Source organism: Peromyscus leucopus, chromosome 3 (assembly GCF_004664715.2).
Source record: "Peromyscus leucopus breed LL Stock chromosome 3, UCI_PerLeu_2.1, whole genome shotgun sequence".
Classification (NCBI taxonomy): Eukaryota; Metazoa; Chordata; class Mammalia; order Rodentia; family Cricetidae; genus Peromyscus; species Peromyscus leucopus.
The window spans coordinates 118,580,851-118,596,956 of NC_051065.1; the positions used below are offsets into that span (position 1 = coordinate 118,580,851).

At 37.5% G+C, this 16,106-nt stretch overlaps 1 protein-coding gene across 1 annotated transcript in view; it reads right to left on the reverse strand.

Annotated features, from left to right (window-relative positions):
- The window catches only part of Cntn3 (contactin 3), a 296,912-nt gene that overhangs the window by 229,363 nt on the left and 51,443 nt on the right, over positions 1-16,106 (reverse strand). The window contains exon 4 of the mRNA XM_028872712.2: positions 4,090-4,265. Within this exon, the coding sequence (XP_028728545.1) occupies positions 4,090-4,265 (176 nt within the window). The remainder of the gene's footprint in view (positions 1-4,089; positions 4,266-16,106) is intronic.

The following is a 16,106-nucleotide window of genomic DNA, read 5'->3' on the forward strand; positions in this document are numbered from 1 at the left end:
AACAAATGACTTGAAATAAAAACAAAAGTGGCAGAAAAATATCTGATCAAGAGTATCTATAAAATCTAGAATAGTGACTGGAACAATGGCTCAGCTATTGCAGAGGACTCACGTTGGATTTGTAGTACTCATGTTCACTGTAACTTCAGCATTAGGGGGTCCTATACCCTCTTCTGGCCTCTGTGGTCACATCATTCACATATGTACACATGTAAAGACACACACACATACACACACACACACACACACACACACACAATTTTAAAAGTAAAATAATTATTAAAGAAAAGATATTTAAATCTAGGGTAAACAGCCTATCACATAGTAAAACAGCAATGGCATTTACACATTCCTCAATCAAGAACAACTCTTCAGTCTCCACCTAGAAATATCTACCTAGAATAAATGCAGATCAAGGGTTGAAAAGGAACCCAAATTCTCCCAAATAAAACCTTTCTTAAAACAGAAAAAAACTAAGCAAGTCCAAAGTGAAATTTCAAGACATCCTTCCAATCTGTAGGTATTGACTTTAGCCAAGCAGTTCCTCTGATGTAGTTCACTGGAGTGCTGGAATAAATAAATGGATGGTGCTCTATCACAGGGCATGCAAATCAAGTCTAGATGATTAAAGGCTTTAATGTAGAAAGAAAACTATTAACACTTCTATTAGTGCTTCAAGAGAATAACTCATTTCACAACAAAGAAGAAAAACAATTTAAAGAAATCAGAGAAGACAGCTACAGAAAAAAAGACATCATTTAAAACCCAAAGTTAAGGAAATCTGTTCATTTGACAGTGTTAATGAAAGAATTAGCCATTGACAAGCAAATGATATCTGTAGCATGCAAAAATGACTAAGGAATCATTAACAACACATGAGGAACATCATTTTAAAATAGGGGTGAGGAGTTAGGAACTAGGTGGTTAATGGCTGCGGGTGGGGTGGAGTCCTTTTCTCTGGAGGATGTGGAAGCCGCTTGATTACTCATGCTCAGGTAAATTATCCTCACACTATGTATATGGAAGAAACATTAATTGGACTCAGTGGTTTATAAAAAATAAAAGAAGACTTGAAGGTGAGAGAGGGTTGTATTGAGTGGGTTTAGGAGAAGTGATATTGTGGAGGTAGAGGTGGACATCAAGACACTATATATATATGTGTATATATATATATATACATATACATATACATATACTAAATATGTATATATATGAAATATATATATGAAGTTGTCAAAGAATAAAAACTACATTTTAAAGATTGTCATAGGGTAGAAGTGTACACAAATATCAGAAACACAATCAATAAATTAAAAGGCTCCTGAAATTTTATAGTCATATGAATGGAACTGAAATATTCCAAGTAATCCCAATTTCATATTCATCACCTTTATAAACATTAAAAGTCTTGATAATAGCAAGTATTCACAAGGATGTTTATCAACAGGTATTTCCAAGCACAGCCTTGAAGTTGTACATATATACATTGTGTTAACTGCCATTAAGAAATTTAAACCAGTAGGATACTTTTAGAAGTACATGTACATGTAGTCAAAAACATGGAAAAAAGTGCCCAGATAGGAAACACATTGATTTTAGAACAGTAACCAATGATATAAGTGGTGAGGAAGAATGGATCCTCAGTATGTTATTTTTTCTCAGGAGGATGAATGACATTTCAAATATTTCAAATCCTAAGCGGTAAGTGGCAGGTAACAGATATTCCTCATGTTTTCTTCATACCATTTGTACATCTAGTATAGTTTATGGTTTTTAAAACACATTGCACCTCAAACATGGTTAAAATTGAAAATAATTGTAATCCAGAATTATTTCACAACAAGGCAAAAACCAGTCATTAAAATAAGCAAACTTGGGCTTTTTTTTTTTTTTTTTTTTTAACACAACACCTTAAAACTTTCAGTGGATAGAATTAAGAAGTTTTGAAAACACCTCCAATCAACATGAAAAACTACACATTTAACATACCAACAAACAACTAAGAAAATGTGTAAAATTCACATATTCTTTCCTGTATTTCTTCGGTCGATTTGTCTGAGTATTCCACAATCTACTGAAAGGGACTGACAATCTCCAAAGAAAATTGGCTGTGTGGACTATTAACAACTTGTCTTAAATTGATTACCAATGGCATTTTAAAGCACATTGAAAATAAAATATCTTTGTATTTCATCCATTCTAAAGTGGGGCAGTGGTTATGTTTTCACACATTCACTTATGTGCACTGGGCACAGCAGAACTTTTCACCTTGCTAAGGGAAACAGAGTGGTGCAACATAAGAATATACAATGTAGCCTAGACAGGATAGTTTTAGTAATTCTGTTCTGTGGTCATGCTTACCATGCCTTTCCCTTCATTCAAGACAGTCAGGACTTCTCTGAACTACAGTAACCAGCATCCTGTCCACACAAAGGTCCTTGCCTTTATGTTTCCATTCATTTATACTTTAGCATTATATTCTGTCCTTGTTTCCAAGTTAAGGTAATCTACTCTCATAATTATTAAATACCTTCTACCTCTATTATAATTAGTGATTAATAATACCCCCTTTCATTAACCTCTTTACAAGAATCTATATCCCTACCACATTAATTAAAATAAATGCATTTTGTATCTCATTGGTGTAATGTATTATGAGGTTTCTGAGCAAGACTGCTTTGTGAATCTTCCAAATGAATCAGTCAGGGAAACACCAAAAAATATAAAATATCACAAGGCAAAAGAATCTCACTGTATACCCAGACTGATAAGCAGCCAGATGCCAAGAATAGGATCAGTTAAAACTTTTTTGTTTGTTTGTTTTTGTTTTTTCGAGACAGGTTTCTCTGTGTAGCTTTGCACCTTTCCGGGAACTCGCTTTTGAGACCAGGCTGACCTCGAACTCACAGAGATCCACCTGGCTCTGCCTCCCAAGTGCTGGGATTAAAGGCGTGCACCACCACCGCCTGGTTGGATCATTTAAAACTTTTAAGGCGGACGAGAAAGCTGAAGAAAAAGTGCCAGGGACCAATCAGATCAGCACTTTTGGAGTTGAGTCTAAGTTCCGAAATGTATCCTGATGTGGTTCATGCCCACTTTAGCAAAGTAAAGACACTACCAAGAAATAGTAAGATAAGACAACAAGGGAGGGGAAGAAGAGAAAATGGGAGGGGTAGGGAGAGAAGAAGAATTGACACATTTTGAGCTAACAGCAATGTGTTTTGTGTTTTGAGCTTTGTCACTTTTTCATATTTTTCTTAAACTGGGTGCAAAGAATGGAAGGGTTAATGGTTGTTCATGGTTGTAGCTGTGCATTTCTAATTAAAATGGTCAAGAATAAAGGCCACAGGGGCTATACAGGGACTTCATACTCCTTTTAATTCTAGCTCAGTACAAAACACAGTCACTGTTGAGTAACTACAGCTTAACTGCCTTCTTTCTCAGTCTTAGAAAAGAACTTTTGAAAAATATCAATATAGAACACACACATGCACACAGATACAGGTTTTTGTAGTTAAATTTTATATTAGATTGGGAATGTGTTATCTAATCTTGGTTGACTACATCTGCAGTCTACTAAAATCCAACCATCTGGGCACACCTATGGAGTACTTTCTTAATTGGTTCATTTGAGCTCAGAAGAACAACCCTAAATCTGGGCCACCCTTTCTGGTTCCATATAACAGCAAAAAGGACGCTGCTTCTGCCTTTCTATCCACTAGCCCTCACTTTCCCTGGCAAGGTCATCTACCCTTTGGTGGTGTGAAAATCTACTTTAAGATTTCAACACAGACCAGAGACAAGCTGGGACATGCATTGTGGACTAAACAACTACCACTTTCTTGGCCTTGTTCTTCAGCTGTTGTAGCACTAGCCACATCATAGCCAATAAGCCATTCTAATAAATACACATAAATAATTTATTCTATCTGTTTTGTTCCTCCAGAGAAACCCGAGGAGGGACCAAAACTAATGCCCACTTATCCCAATCAGTTTTTAAGTTTATAAAATAGTTTCAAAAATATCCACATAGATTTATATATGCACTTAAAAATATTGGTTTTGATCTATTTACAAACATAAACTTACAGGCAAATTGGAGTTTGGCTTCTCGGCTCACTATTGTTCCAAGCGAATTTGTGGCAAAACATTGATAACTTCCTGTATCCCAATTTCTGTTGGGGTTAATAACTATGAGATTTCCTCCGTTCAATTTGTAACGATGGTCCAGACTTGTATCGATATCACTGCCATTCAGCTGCCATCTGAAAAGGAAATGTCAAGGTTATTTCTCTCCTTACCAGGCCTATGCTTAAATAAATGGATCAGTGCTCTACATTCCACTTTAAATATCTGAAGACTGGAATCTCAACATTCATGAGTCTGAGAACAGGAGGATTTTTTTTTTTACAAACTTTAGGTCAGCATAACTATCTAATAAAATCCCATCTCAAAAACAATCAAAGACAACAAATATGTATCTTTGAGAGGCAGAGAGTAAAGTTTAGTGGAAATTAAAACAGTAGTATCTCAAAGTTAGAGGTGCTTAAAGGTTTTCTGAAGAGCTGGGGATAATTTAGCTTGCTCACTAGCTCACTAGGGGAAAATTTAGGCTGGGTCTATGTGAGCAAAGATGAAGCAGAAAGTTGAGGTAATTATCTAAGGAACTTCAGGCCAATCTCATGCTGACACCGAAAGAGGGGGTAGCACATTTCTTTGATTTATCTGGCCTGACTGAGCACATTTAATAAATTAATTGCTAACTGTTCAACTCTCCACTTCAATTTGTCTGAGTAAAGACCTGTCCTGGGGCATTCATTCTCCCCCTTTCTGAAACCTCCATAGAACTATTTACACAACAGTGCACTGCAGTAAAAAGACCCTAACATCACTTGAGGGGCTGAAAATTGAAGAAATAAACCCAGGGGACATACTCATTAATGGGAAGCAAAACAGATTTTTTTAAAAAGAAAACTAAAAAAGTCTTATCTTAAATTTTAACCAAAAGTGCAAGTTTTTAAACACTAGGTAAACTCGGTACACCAAAGTAGATTTCTCCATTAAAAACCACACATGTGCTATGATAACAAGCATACATCCATGTTGTAAATTAATTCACTCACTTCCTAGACAATCAAAATCTGATCATAGAAACATACTACCTATACCGTTTAGCCTATTATAATAATTGCCTTAATTGCTGGGCAGTGGTGGCACATGCCTTTTAATCCTAGCACTCGGGAGGCAGAGCCAGGAGGATCTCTGTGAATTCGAGGCCAGCCTGGTCTACAGAGAGATCCAGGACAGGCACCAAAACTACACAGAGAAACCCTGTCTTGAAAAACCAAAAATAGATAGATAGATAGATAGATAGATAGATAGATAAATGATTGGCTTAATTACTCAGCATAGGAATTTTGAGAAAATGGTTTTAAAAATGCATGCTTTACAAAGGCTAACAATAGTTGTTTGAGTTGTCAACAGTTCCAAAACACCCTCAGGGATTCATTTGAATTGTAGGTCACAGTTCCTCAATTATATTGTTGAACATGGAAAAAAATCTTGTCCTAATTTGCAAAATATTTAATCTCCCTTACTAATAATTGTAATTCAAAATTGAAGATAGAGTGACAGTGCAGCTATAAGGGTCCTGAGCAAGAACACTTTCCAGCACAAACCAAGGTAGGAAAACTCTGAAAATTCTAGCACCTTGCTTTGCGAGTCATCCTAGAAGTCCTGTGATTGAGAGTGATGGAGGAGGTTGTATTGAAAGGCAAAGCAAATGCTGACTCCTCAGCCACAGTTCTAATCACTCATTAGGCCTGAGACTGAGGAAGTGATTCAGGCAGAGTACTAGAAAAGGTTAACTGGAAAAGAGGAATGACTTTGAGGACACCTTCATGAGACAGGAGGTGGACTGCATGGATGGGTTCAGTAGCAAACTCCTGCGGGGGAGGGGGCAGTTGATATATATGCACCAATAGCACAAGTGGTCTCTGTAAGGCATTCCAGGGGTTTTCACAATAGGAAAAGGAAGTGAGGGCTGAGCCTCTGACCAAGATATCACTAACCCCAGCTAGGGATGGGAAATCAGGTGTCTTCTCTGGGTCAGGAGAAAGATAAAAAATCTGAGATGAATTAAAATAAAAATTCCTGATATTTTGTAGGTCACATGCTATAGCACTAGGGAGACAATCCCTAAACAAAATGGGAAATAAACAGCAGAATTAAAGAGAGTGGTTTTATTTGGATCCAGGAGTGGATTCTTAAACCAGTGGTTCCTTGGCTAAAAGTTAGGTCTAAAGATGACTGGGTGTTATGAATTTCTCATAGAGTGTATTAGTGATAAAAGCACTGTGAAAATGGAGATGGATTGTGCTCTTTACTGGAGAAAGGGATCTGGACCCCCTTTCCTATGAAACAACATAACAAAATAAATAAGAGGAGGAGAGCCCACATTCAAAATAGGGTCTCTATGATCACTTGCCCCCTCTTCCTCTCATGTCAGGATCCCTAGTTCTAACTACAACTCCTGTGCATCCCTCTTTCTCCACAAGGTCTCCCTCCTGTTCCTGAAACTCAATTCCCTTTGCCTCTTAAAAGAAGAACTTGAATGATATAAGAATGATAGTCAATATTTTCCCTTCTCAAAAAAGGAACCTCCTGATTTTATGTTCTCACTTAGGTGTCAGGGGTAGGATTTGCCAACCACATCCCCTTAACAATGCAGAGATCTGAAGCTTAAAAAGGGAATTGAAGCCTCTGATAGAAAATTCATATGGGTGACTGATCACTTGGATCAGTTCCTTGGGTGCCAACTCTATACCAAGCTTGGGTTAATGTCAATATTGAATATTTTGTTCTCTCCTTAGGAAAAAAGGGGGTGAAAAGAAGGACAGCAACCTGTAAAAGAGAATATCCACCTGGACAGTGGCAACAGATGAAAAATTACCCAACCAATTCTGCATAGATAATAATAGAAATCTCTCATGTTCACATGAGAGATTTTCTTTAAATTTTAATCAGAAGAGTACTCCCGTTCCAGTATGTTGAAAGAGGACTTCAGCATACAACAAGGAAACTTTCTACAAATTTCAGAGAAACTAGAAAAAGTTAAAAGATCAGTTCAGAAATTACCCTAGCAACTAACAGCTGGCCAGGCAGAGCAAGAAAATTACAGAAGATTGAGGGCTGGGAGTCAAGAAATATGGAAGAATTTTTGAAGGGTCTCTCAAGAAGAGATGAAGAAAATAAAAACTAAGAGTCAAAGATAATGATGGCAACATAAACCAGACTGTGAAAGTAGGTAGGGACCCAGAAATTCAAAGTCCAAGTCATTAAGTGAAGAACCCACGATGGGACCAAGAGAGAGGGGAGGATTCCAGAGAGAAATGAAAGAGCAATTGTTATAAACATGAAGAGAAAGGACACTCAAAGAGGGGACGGCCATTTTTATACAGATAACAGGAAACACTGACTTTCAAAGAGTGATGAAGGGGTAGATGCTTTATTATCTAGAAGGATCCCACAAAGGGCCCTTAGTAAATTTAGAAGTGGGACCACTAAAGGTATAAATTCCCTTACTATTAGATTTCAGGGCATGTTTCTCCTCCCTGTCTTTTCCCCTCTACTTCATGGTTTTATTTATTTATTTATTTATTTATTTATTTATTTATTTATTTATTATTATTTATTTTATTTTTTGGACAATACCTACAAGTTTGGGGAGTTAAAGGTGGTAGTTTTAGGGTACCTATAATAGAGAGCAACGTAGTTGCATAAAAAGAGAGGCACTCACATCAAATTGTTTCTCATCCTGGAGGCAAGAAGAAACCAAATGACTCAGTTGAGGATAGGATTTAAGAGAGTCAAAGCTGAACCTTGTCTCTTTACAACTCCTAACTTCAGACCGTAAGATGAAAGAAATCCTGGTTTGGGTAGAGCAAGGACACAGGGAGAGTGCTAATGATTACTCCTATTGAAAGCAGTCCTAAAACCTTAGGGGAGGGGACATAGTTAGAAGGAAACAGTACTTCACTCCTCCTCTGGGGAGGGAAAAAAAGATTGACTTCAGGTATTAAAGGTCTTCTTGAGAATAGACTCTCAATGATGCCTTCTGGGATTGTCCTTTGGCAGAAGAAAGCAGAGAAGTATTTGCTTCACAACAGGATGATCCAGAGACCAGAAAAAAGGAACAGTACAGATGGACTGTCCTTCCTCAAAAGTTCAAAGATTCCCCTGATTTGTTTAACCAAATTTTAGAAGACATTTTACAATTTCCCTGGTTCTTAGACTCTTCTGACATATGATTTATTAATCATGAGAGAAAAAGAATGAAATTATTAAATCAACAATAGCCTTATTATATTTACTTGGGGATCAGGGACTCAAAGTTTATAAAAAGAAGTTACACATTGTAGGGAAGGAAGTAAATGTTGCATAAATCCTAAATGGTCTTATAATAAAAACCAGAGACAGATGGGGTAAATGATGAAAGATCAGAGGAAACAAACCACAGCCACTTCTCACCTTGCCAAGTCCTCAGCCAATCCTGTCTCCATGAATCCACTGACTGAATGTCCCTGAGTCCTCAGCCAAAAGGGTTGTAGTTCCTGTCTCCTCACACCTTATATACTTTTCTCTGCCCAGACATTTCACTTCCTACCTCAAGGTTCCTAGTGCTGGAATTAATAGTGTGTGTACTTCTCAAATACTGGGGTTAAAGATATGTGCCACTGCCTGTCTCTGTTTCTCTCTTAGACTTTATCAATTTCATGTAACCCGGTGTGGCCTTGAACTTACAGAGATCCAGAGGGATCTCTGCCTCCTAAGTGCTAGAATTAATGTGTGTGGCACAACTGCCTGACCTCTATGTTTAACACTGTGGCTGGTTCTGTCCTCTAATCTTTAGGCAAGCTTTATTTCTTAGATTACAAATATCACCACAAGTAAATACTTAGGTCATCTGGTTAGTAAAGGGAGCGAAGAGTTGAGTCCTGAAAAAGTGAAGTAATTAATAGCCAACTGCCCGAAACCAGGAGAACTTAGAAAATTCTTGGGTTCAATGGCTTTTCTAAACTCTGATTTGACTCTTACGATATCTAAACTAAAGACTATAATGCAAAACTCCCAGATGAGGAGCCAGATCTTCTGTAGGAGGTTTAAAAAAAAAAAAAAAAAAAAAGCTTAAGCTGTTGAAGTCTTAAACCAAACCAAGAATTAATATTTGTTCCATATCGGTCTTGCTATATTTTGACAAGTCCTTTCATTTTCCAAGTGTGGACAAATGCTATTGTTTCTGAAGCCACTGACTTGGGATCATAGAGCAAAATGTGGCTGGTAGTCTGTTTGTCAAAACCATTAGATTCCATCTTAAGGGGAAGGTTGTAACACATTCAACTAGAAACTGCCACTGCCCTTCTCACTTAGAAGATATAAAAGTTAACCTTAGGGGGGAGTCTAAGTATAAGCACTCTTCACCAATAAGAACGCGCCTACAGCAGAAGGCTGGAAGGTGGATAACAGATTCCAGAATCCCAAAATATGAAGCTATTCTTTTAGACAAAGATGATTTAAATCTAACCACTAACAACTATTTAAACCCTGTTGAGTTCCTAAATGGAAGGACTCATTCTGTGCCTTTTGAACAAAACCAAAATCCACCTCAACCTAAGAGAGACTCCCTTTCTTTAGGGACCCAACTATTTACAGATTCTTGCTAGAAAATTGAGGGAAAAGACATAACGATTACTCTGTGGTTGATGGAATTCAATTAATAATTATATAATCTGAACAAGTGACAGATAACTGACCAGTACAAATGTGATTTGTTTTCCTTAAACCAGGTCCTTGAAAACTTAAAGGGAAAGGTGGGGACTCTATATGTGAATTTCTGGTATGCCTCCAAAAAATTCATACTTTCAGAAAACTTTGGTTAGAAAGAGGGCCAATTAATAGCAAAGGGCAATAAATGATATACAAACAATTAATTGCGCAGGAATTAACAACCTTACAACTACATGAATGAATTAGGATTTTATGCATTCCTAGGCACAAAAGAGGGCACAATTTTGGAGCACATGGAAACAGACTAGCTGACAAAACAGTTAAATGTGTGGCTGGAATGGGTCAAATATTCTGCTATCACATTAAACATGAGTGACTTATTGGTTCGTGTGGCAGGGAGGTTAGATGCTCAAGTGGTCCCACTGCCATTCTGATGTATCTGAGAATCCTATGAAGGAATGTGTGATCTTCCTTTTCCAGGACAAGACGGCCTGAGAGTATCCCTCCTATAAGTCTATGTCCCTTCTATTTCTAGCCACAAAGGAACCAAAGCAACCCCAACCCCCAAATATTCCACTACACTTGGGAAGAAATAATTACACCTCTTGACTTGAAAGATGGGGACAGGAATGTGAATTTGGGGGAAATGTACCTGGATATATGGTCTTTGAGGCTTTGAGAAGAAGCAATACTACACTAACCTTAATAATGCCAGGGCATTGTGGTGATATTGTGGTGGACCTTCACTGGAGAGCTTATTGGTCATTTGGAGTGGGACTTGTTTTGGTCCAATTGGCTACCACTTTCACCACTGAATATCCCCAAGCTACCCAAGCTCAACCTAAATTGTTTCCTCAAAAAAGGGAGCTTATATCTCCAGGAGGGTCATTTGATCCTATTTGTATAGATTCAACAGGAATATTATGAGGAATCCCTAATGAATTAAAAGTAGGATACAAACAGTATTTGAGTCAGTGCTACTCGAATAGTCTACCATAACTGAAAATGTACATTCTATAAATTATATAAAATATATTCATTATACATATATACAAGATGTACAAATGTATACTGAGACATACATGATTGAATGTGTATGTGTATGAATATATGATAGAGAGATAGATAAATGATAGCTAGAGGGGTGTGTGTGTGTATGTGTGTGTGTGTGTGTGTGTGTGTGTGTGTGTGTGTGTGTGTGTGACACATATATTACAACCAGTAAAGATTTGTAAATCACATCAGGGATGCTATCAAGGTATAGCAAATCAACTGGATACAGCTTTGAGAATTGCATGGGAAAGCAGACTAGCCCAGGGCATGATGCTAGCAGTAAAAGTATGATTCTGTGGGATGGGAGGTGGGCAGTGTTGTTTTTGCATTCCTAATAATGTGGCCCCTGGTTGCAGTATCACAAATTCTCTTCAGGGACTAACTGCATTTCCCAATGCATTAGCTGGAAATTCAGTTGGGGTTGTCTCAGTTCCTCTGTAGCTGGAAACAGAAGGGACATAGACTTATAGGAGGGATACTCTTAGGCTATCTGTTCTGGAAAAGGAAGATCATGCTTCATAGAATTCTGAGATTCATCAAAATGGCAGTGGGGCCTGAGCTTCTAACCTCCCTGCCTCACAAAGAGTTAGCATTGAGACAGCCATCACATGAAAATGTTACTGTGAGTATACCTCAGGTAGAGAAATGTCAGGCACCGTAAATTGAATTTGAATAAAAGAAAGAATGTGTATTGTAAAAGAGGGGGAAATTTATGGGAAATGTAACAAAATGTAGTCTTTTCTATTAAAGAGTTAAATAAGACAAAGAGAATGCCATCTTTAAAGAAAAATGTAAAGACATCATTTTGCAAAAAATCTCCTTTGAGTCAGCATTTTTCTCAAATAAAAATACATGTTCAAATGGTATTTCTCCTGGCAACAGTGCCTTTTTGAATTAGCCAACTGTAGCACGAATATGAAGCGGAACTCTGACCTGTCAGGGTTGGGCACAGGACCCCTTGGATTAAGGTTGAAAACCCACAGGACCTTCTATTGAATGTGTTTGCTTGACTGATTTTGTAAAGCTGTATACCCTTGTACAGAAGCAAAAGTTTTTGCCAAAATACTTTGAATGCTGTGGTCACTTCTCTGCAATTCATGATCCATTCCTAACAAGATTGGTCAGTCCTCTCTTAGCCAAGTGAACAGGAGAAAATTAGCCAACTTCCCCGAACCATAATCTTTCACATGGGAAGGAGACAGAATGTCAAGTTTCCAACAGGTTTGCTGAGACAACTTTATACAAAGGTGCTAGGCACAGGCATTCCTTCCGAGGATAGATATCACTGTCAACATGGGAAGTGGCTCCTGTCATGGCCACATGACCCTCTGCCCCTGTACTTTCTTCCTAGTATATTCCCAGCAAGCACCTGGAGTTCTACATTGCCTCCTCTCTCCCATGTTCCTGGTCTTCTTCTCTCATGTGGAACAGATTGACTTGAACATATGGTTTCAACATGTGTGCCTTCCCTGAGAATTTATTGAAAGAAGGATGAAACACATGCTAGACTTGGCTTGTGAAGAATAAATCTGATAGTAAACCAAGTAAGTGGGTTTATTTTTTGTGATAAATATGGTTTGTCAACTATGAATCAACTAACTCAATGACTGAATGGAGAAAATGTAAACTGAAATTAGCAGAGATACATTTAATTTTTATATAATTTTGAATCATAGACTATGTCAAAGGGTATTTGTGCTTGCTCTTTCTCTCCTTCCTCCCTCCGTGTGTGTGTGTGTGTGTGTGTGTGTGTGTGTGTGTGTGTGTGTGTGTGTAGGCATGTTGTGTGGTATATATGTGCACACACAGGTTCATATATACACACATACATGGAGACCAGAGGAAAACCTTGGTTGGCCACTAAAACTGAAAAAGAAAAAGAAGAAAGTCTCTCACTGCTTACTGGCCTAAACTTGCCAAGTGGGATAAGTTGCCTAGCCAGGGAACCACAGGGAGCCAAGTGGCTCTACCTTCCAGTACCAGGACTACAAGACCCTTCACCATGCTCAGGGGTTTATATGGGTTTGGGGGAATCTAACTTAGAGCCTCTTTCTTGCAAGGCAAGCACTTTACTGGCTGAGTTATCTTACCAGCCATATATGTGTTTTTATTACCTACAAAGTACAGTTTGTAGAGAGAGAAAAAAAAGCAGCATTATAACTTGGGATGTAGAATGTTTGGAACCTACACATGCCTAATGGCTTCATTTAAAAACTATGTTTTTATGTTTAGCTAATGAATAATAAAGGCTCAATGGCTGTGTGAAAAACTATAAAAATAAATAAAAATATGGAGAATCACTTCCTCTTGCCTATTTAATAGCTTGAAAGATTTAAGAGATCATAAAATGTTTGGGGCAATACTTTATTTCAGTAAATGTATACAATCTAAAAGCTATCATTCCTAAGTTTCAAGTAAAGAACCAAAATGGGAAAGATTGTTCTATTATGTATAAATGTTTCATATTTCCTTTACCTTGGTTTTTCATCATATAGACACATTCGCTAGATTACTATGCACAAAAATAAGAATGCTTCTCTTTTAAATATGCTTCTGCTACAGCAAACGTGCCTGGATGCACTCTTCAGAGCTAAGATGTTCTCGAGCTATATGGGAGACTGTTAATTTTCACAAAACATAATTGTTTTTCTCCTTCTAAACACTAAATCCCCATCACTCAGTGGATCACATCCCCTGGTGATAGAAAATATCGCAATATCTTATTAAATATTGATATTTTTCACTTGCAGAAAGTTATATGTATTCAAGAGTTTTTTCTTTGTTTTAACTCTGAGATGCATATGTTAGCTCTGGGATTGGAATTCCAAATGTCATTTTATTCTGAGAAACGAAAGTGTGTACCCAGGATCATGAGGCAAAAATATTTATATTTGGGACTGATTTCTAGATATGTCACATATTTTCATCTGCATAGAAAAAAACTTGGGAGTGGAAAGATGGCTTGGTGGATAAGAGTATTGACTGCTCTGGTAGAGGATTTCGGTTTGGTTCCCATTACCCACATCAGGCAGCGCACAACTGATTGTAACTCCAGTTCCAGTGGAGCAGACACACTCTTCTGGCTTCTGTGAGCACTGCATGCACATGGTTCACACAAACTCATACAAGAACACACATACATACTCATAAATAAAAGACATAAAATACCTTTAAAAGGAAATAATCTAGAAAACTAAAGACATGATAGCTCCTTCTTAATAAAGTATATGACCAAATAAATCTGTAAATCAGACTCATTTTATTTGCTGAAAATTTCAATCTCATTTTTCAGAGTTCAGAACAATACAATAAACTGGCAAGTATGTCCAACTTGCAGCCCATGGGCTACATGTGGCTAAGAATGGCTATGAATGAGGCTAGAAACAAAATTTTAAACTTGCTTTAAACATTGTTAAATTGCTTCTGCAAAGTTTTAAACTCAGTTGTGTGGTTCTTGAGTGTGAACTTCAAATCCCAGGGAGTTTCAATACCTAAAGAATGGTCACAGCTGAAAGTAAACACAGGAGTTACATCACACATCAAGGTCACAGATTTGAGAACTGTTTAAAATGTGATAAGGTTTTTCAGTTTTGCAAATTCATAATTCTGTGTAAAACTTTCAGATTTTCCCTTTGATCAAGAAATTTGCTGGGCGGTGGTGGCACATGCCTTTAATCCCAGCACTAGGGAGGCAGAGGCAGGCAGATCTCTGTGATTTCGAGGCCAGCCTGGACTACAGAGTGAGTTCCAGGAAAGGCGCAAAGCTACACAGAGAAACACTGTCTCCAAAAACCAAAAACCAAAAAAAAAAAAAAAGGAATTTTAAAATTCATAAAAAAGAAACAGCACTCAAGTATCAGAATGCAATCTTGCTGAAGTCTGGGCATACTTTAAAGCCTCACAAGAGTGCATTCGCACACTTAATTATATTCTGGAAGCCTCAGCCCAAGGATCTGGAGCTAACACAGCCAGAGTCATGGCTCTTTGGGCTGCACACCGCAAAATTTCAATCATATAACATTTACCTTGTGCTTCAGAAGCTAACTAACCTTGTTTCTTTAGCATGTGGTAAATGTCATGAGATTAAGCACCTCTGTATAATCATGTTGTAACACCCTAGAATGATCTTACAAGTTTATTGTCAGCCTTCAGTGTTCAAATGTTCCTTCTACGTTGGTTAGTTTGCTTTGTATGATCCGTAAGTGTGGCACAGTTTACCATTCCTTGCATCAGGAGCTGACTGATTCTCAGTGGAGGAACACTTCTGAACCCAACTCTGTGTCAATTTGGACCTGAACAAATACTAGAAATGATTATTTTGGGAGCTAAAATTAGAGCTACTGGATTTCTGCCTAACTGATGAAGTATATATTTGATTCATACACTTTTTGTAATCATTTACCTCCTCTGCATAACAGGAGAACTGCTAAGAAAGTAAAGGGAATGAGAAAATCAGGCAACAGAATGGTGGAGTAGAATACAGATTGCTATCTGAAGACAATTCTTTAGGACAGCTACACACTTGGGGGGCAGTGTTCTCTGTGGTTATACTATGAGGCATAAATAAGCATTTCAAAATGGGTAGTGACTATTTCTAAATGATAAACACTCTAAATGTTATTTTCAAGAACCTAAAACAGTGGGCAAAAATATATGCATAACTGCCTTCCAAAATATTGAACAAGTTGGAGGGAGGTAGGAAGACAGAATGTGTGTGTGTGTGTGTGTGTGTGTGTGTGTGTGTGTGTGTGTGGTGTGTGTGTGTGTGTGTGTGTGTGTGTGTGTGTGTTTGACCACAAATTCAAACAATACTACATTACGAAAAAAAAAAAAGCCTATCTTTTCAAGATTTAATGGTACTGTTTTAGCAATAAAAGCTCAATTTCATGGTGACCATATCTGTTCTTAAAATTATAAGATCTGGCACCATATCTCAATTGATAAAGTATTCACAGAAGTTTCCTGAATAGAATAATCAAATTTAACCTATCATCCTACACATATGCAAGTTCCCCGAAGTCTTCACAGGGTATGGTCAATGCCAAGAATCAAACACAAAACAGAGAATAAACTACGCTTTTCATATACAGTACTACTTATGATTTATTTGCCATTCCTGTTATGATTGGATATGACAACCTCTTACACAGGAACACACAAGTGTGGTCTAACAGCAGGGAATACAAACATGGATATATTTTGCTGTCACTGTGATTTAAGGCAATAAAGTCTAACAGTCTGCCAATTCAACTTGGTTATGAAGTTAG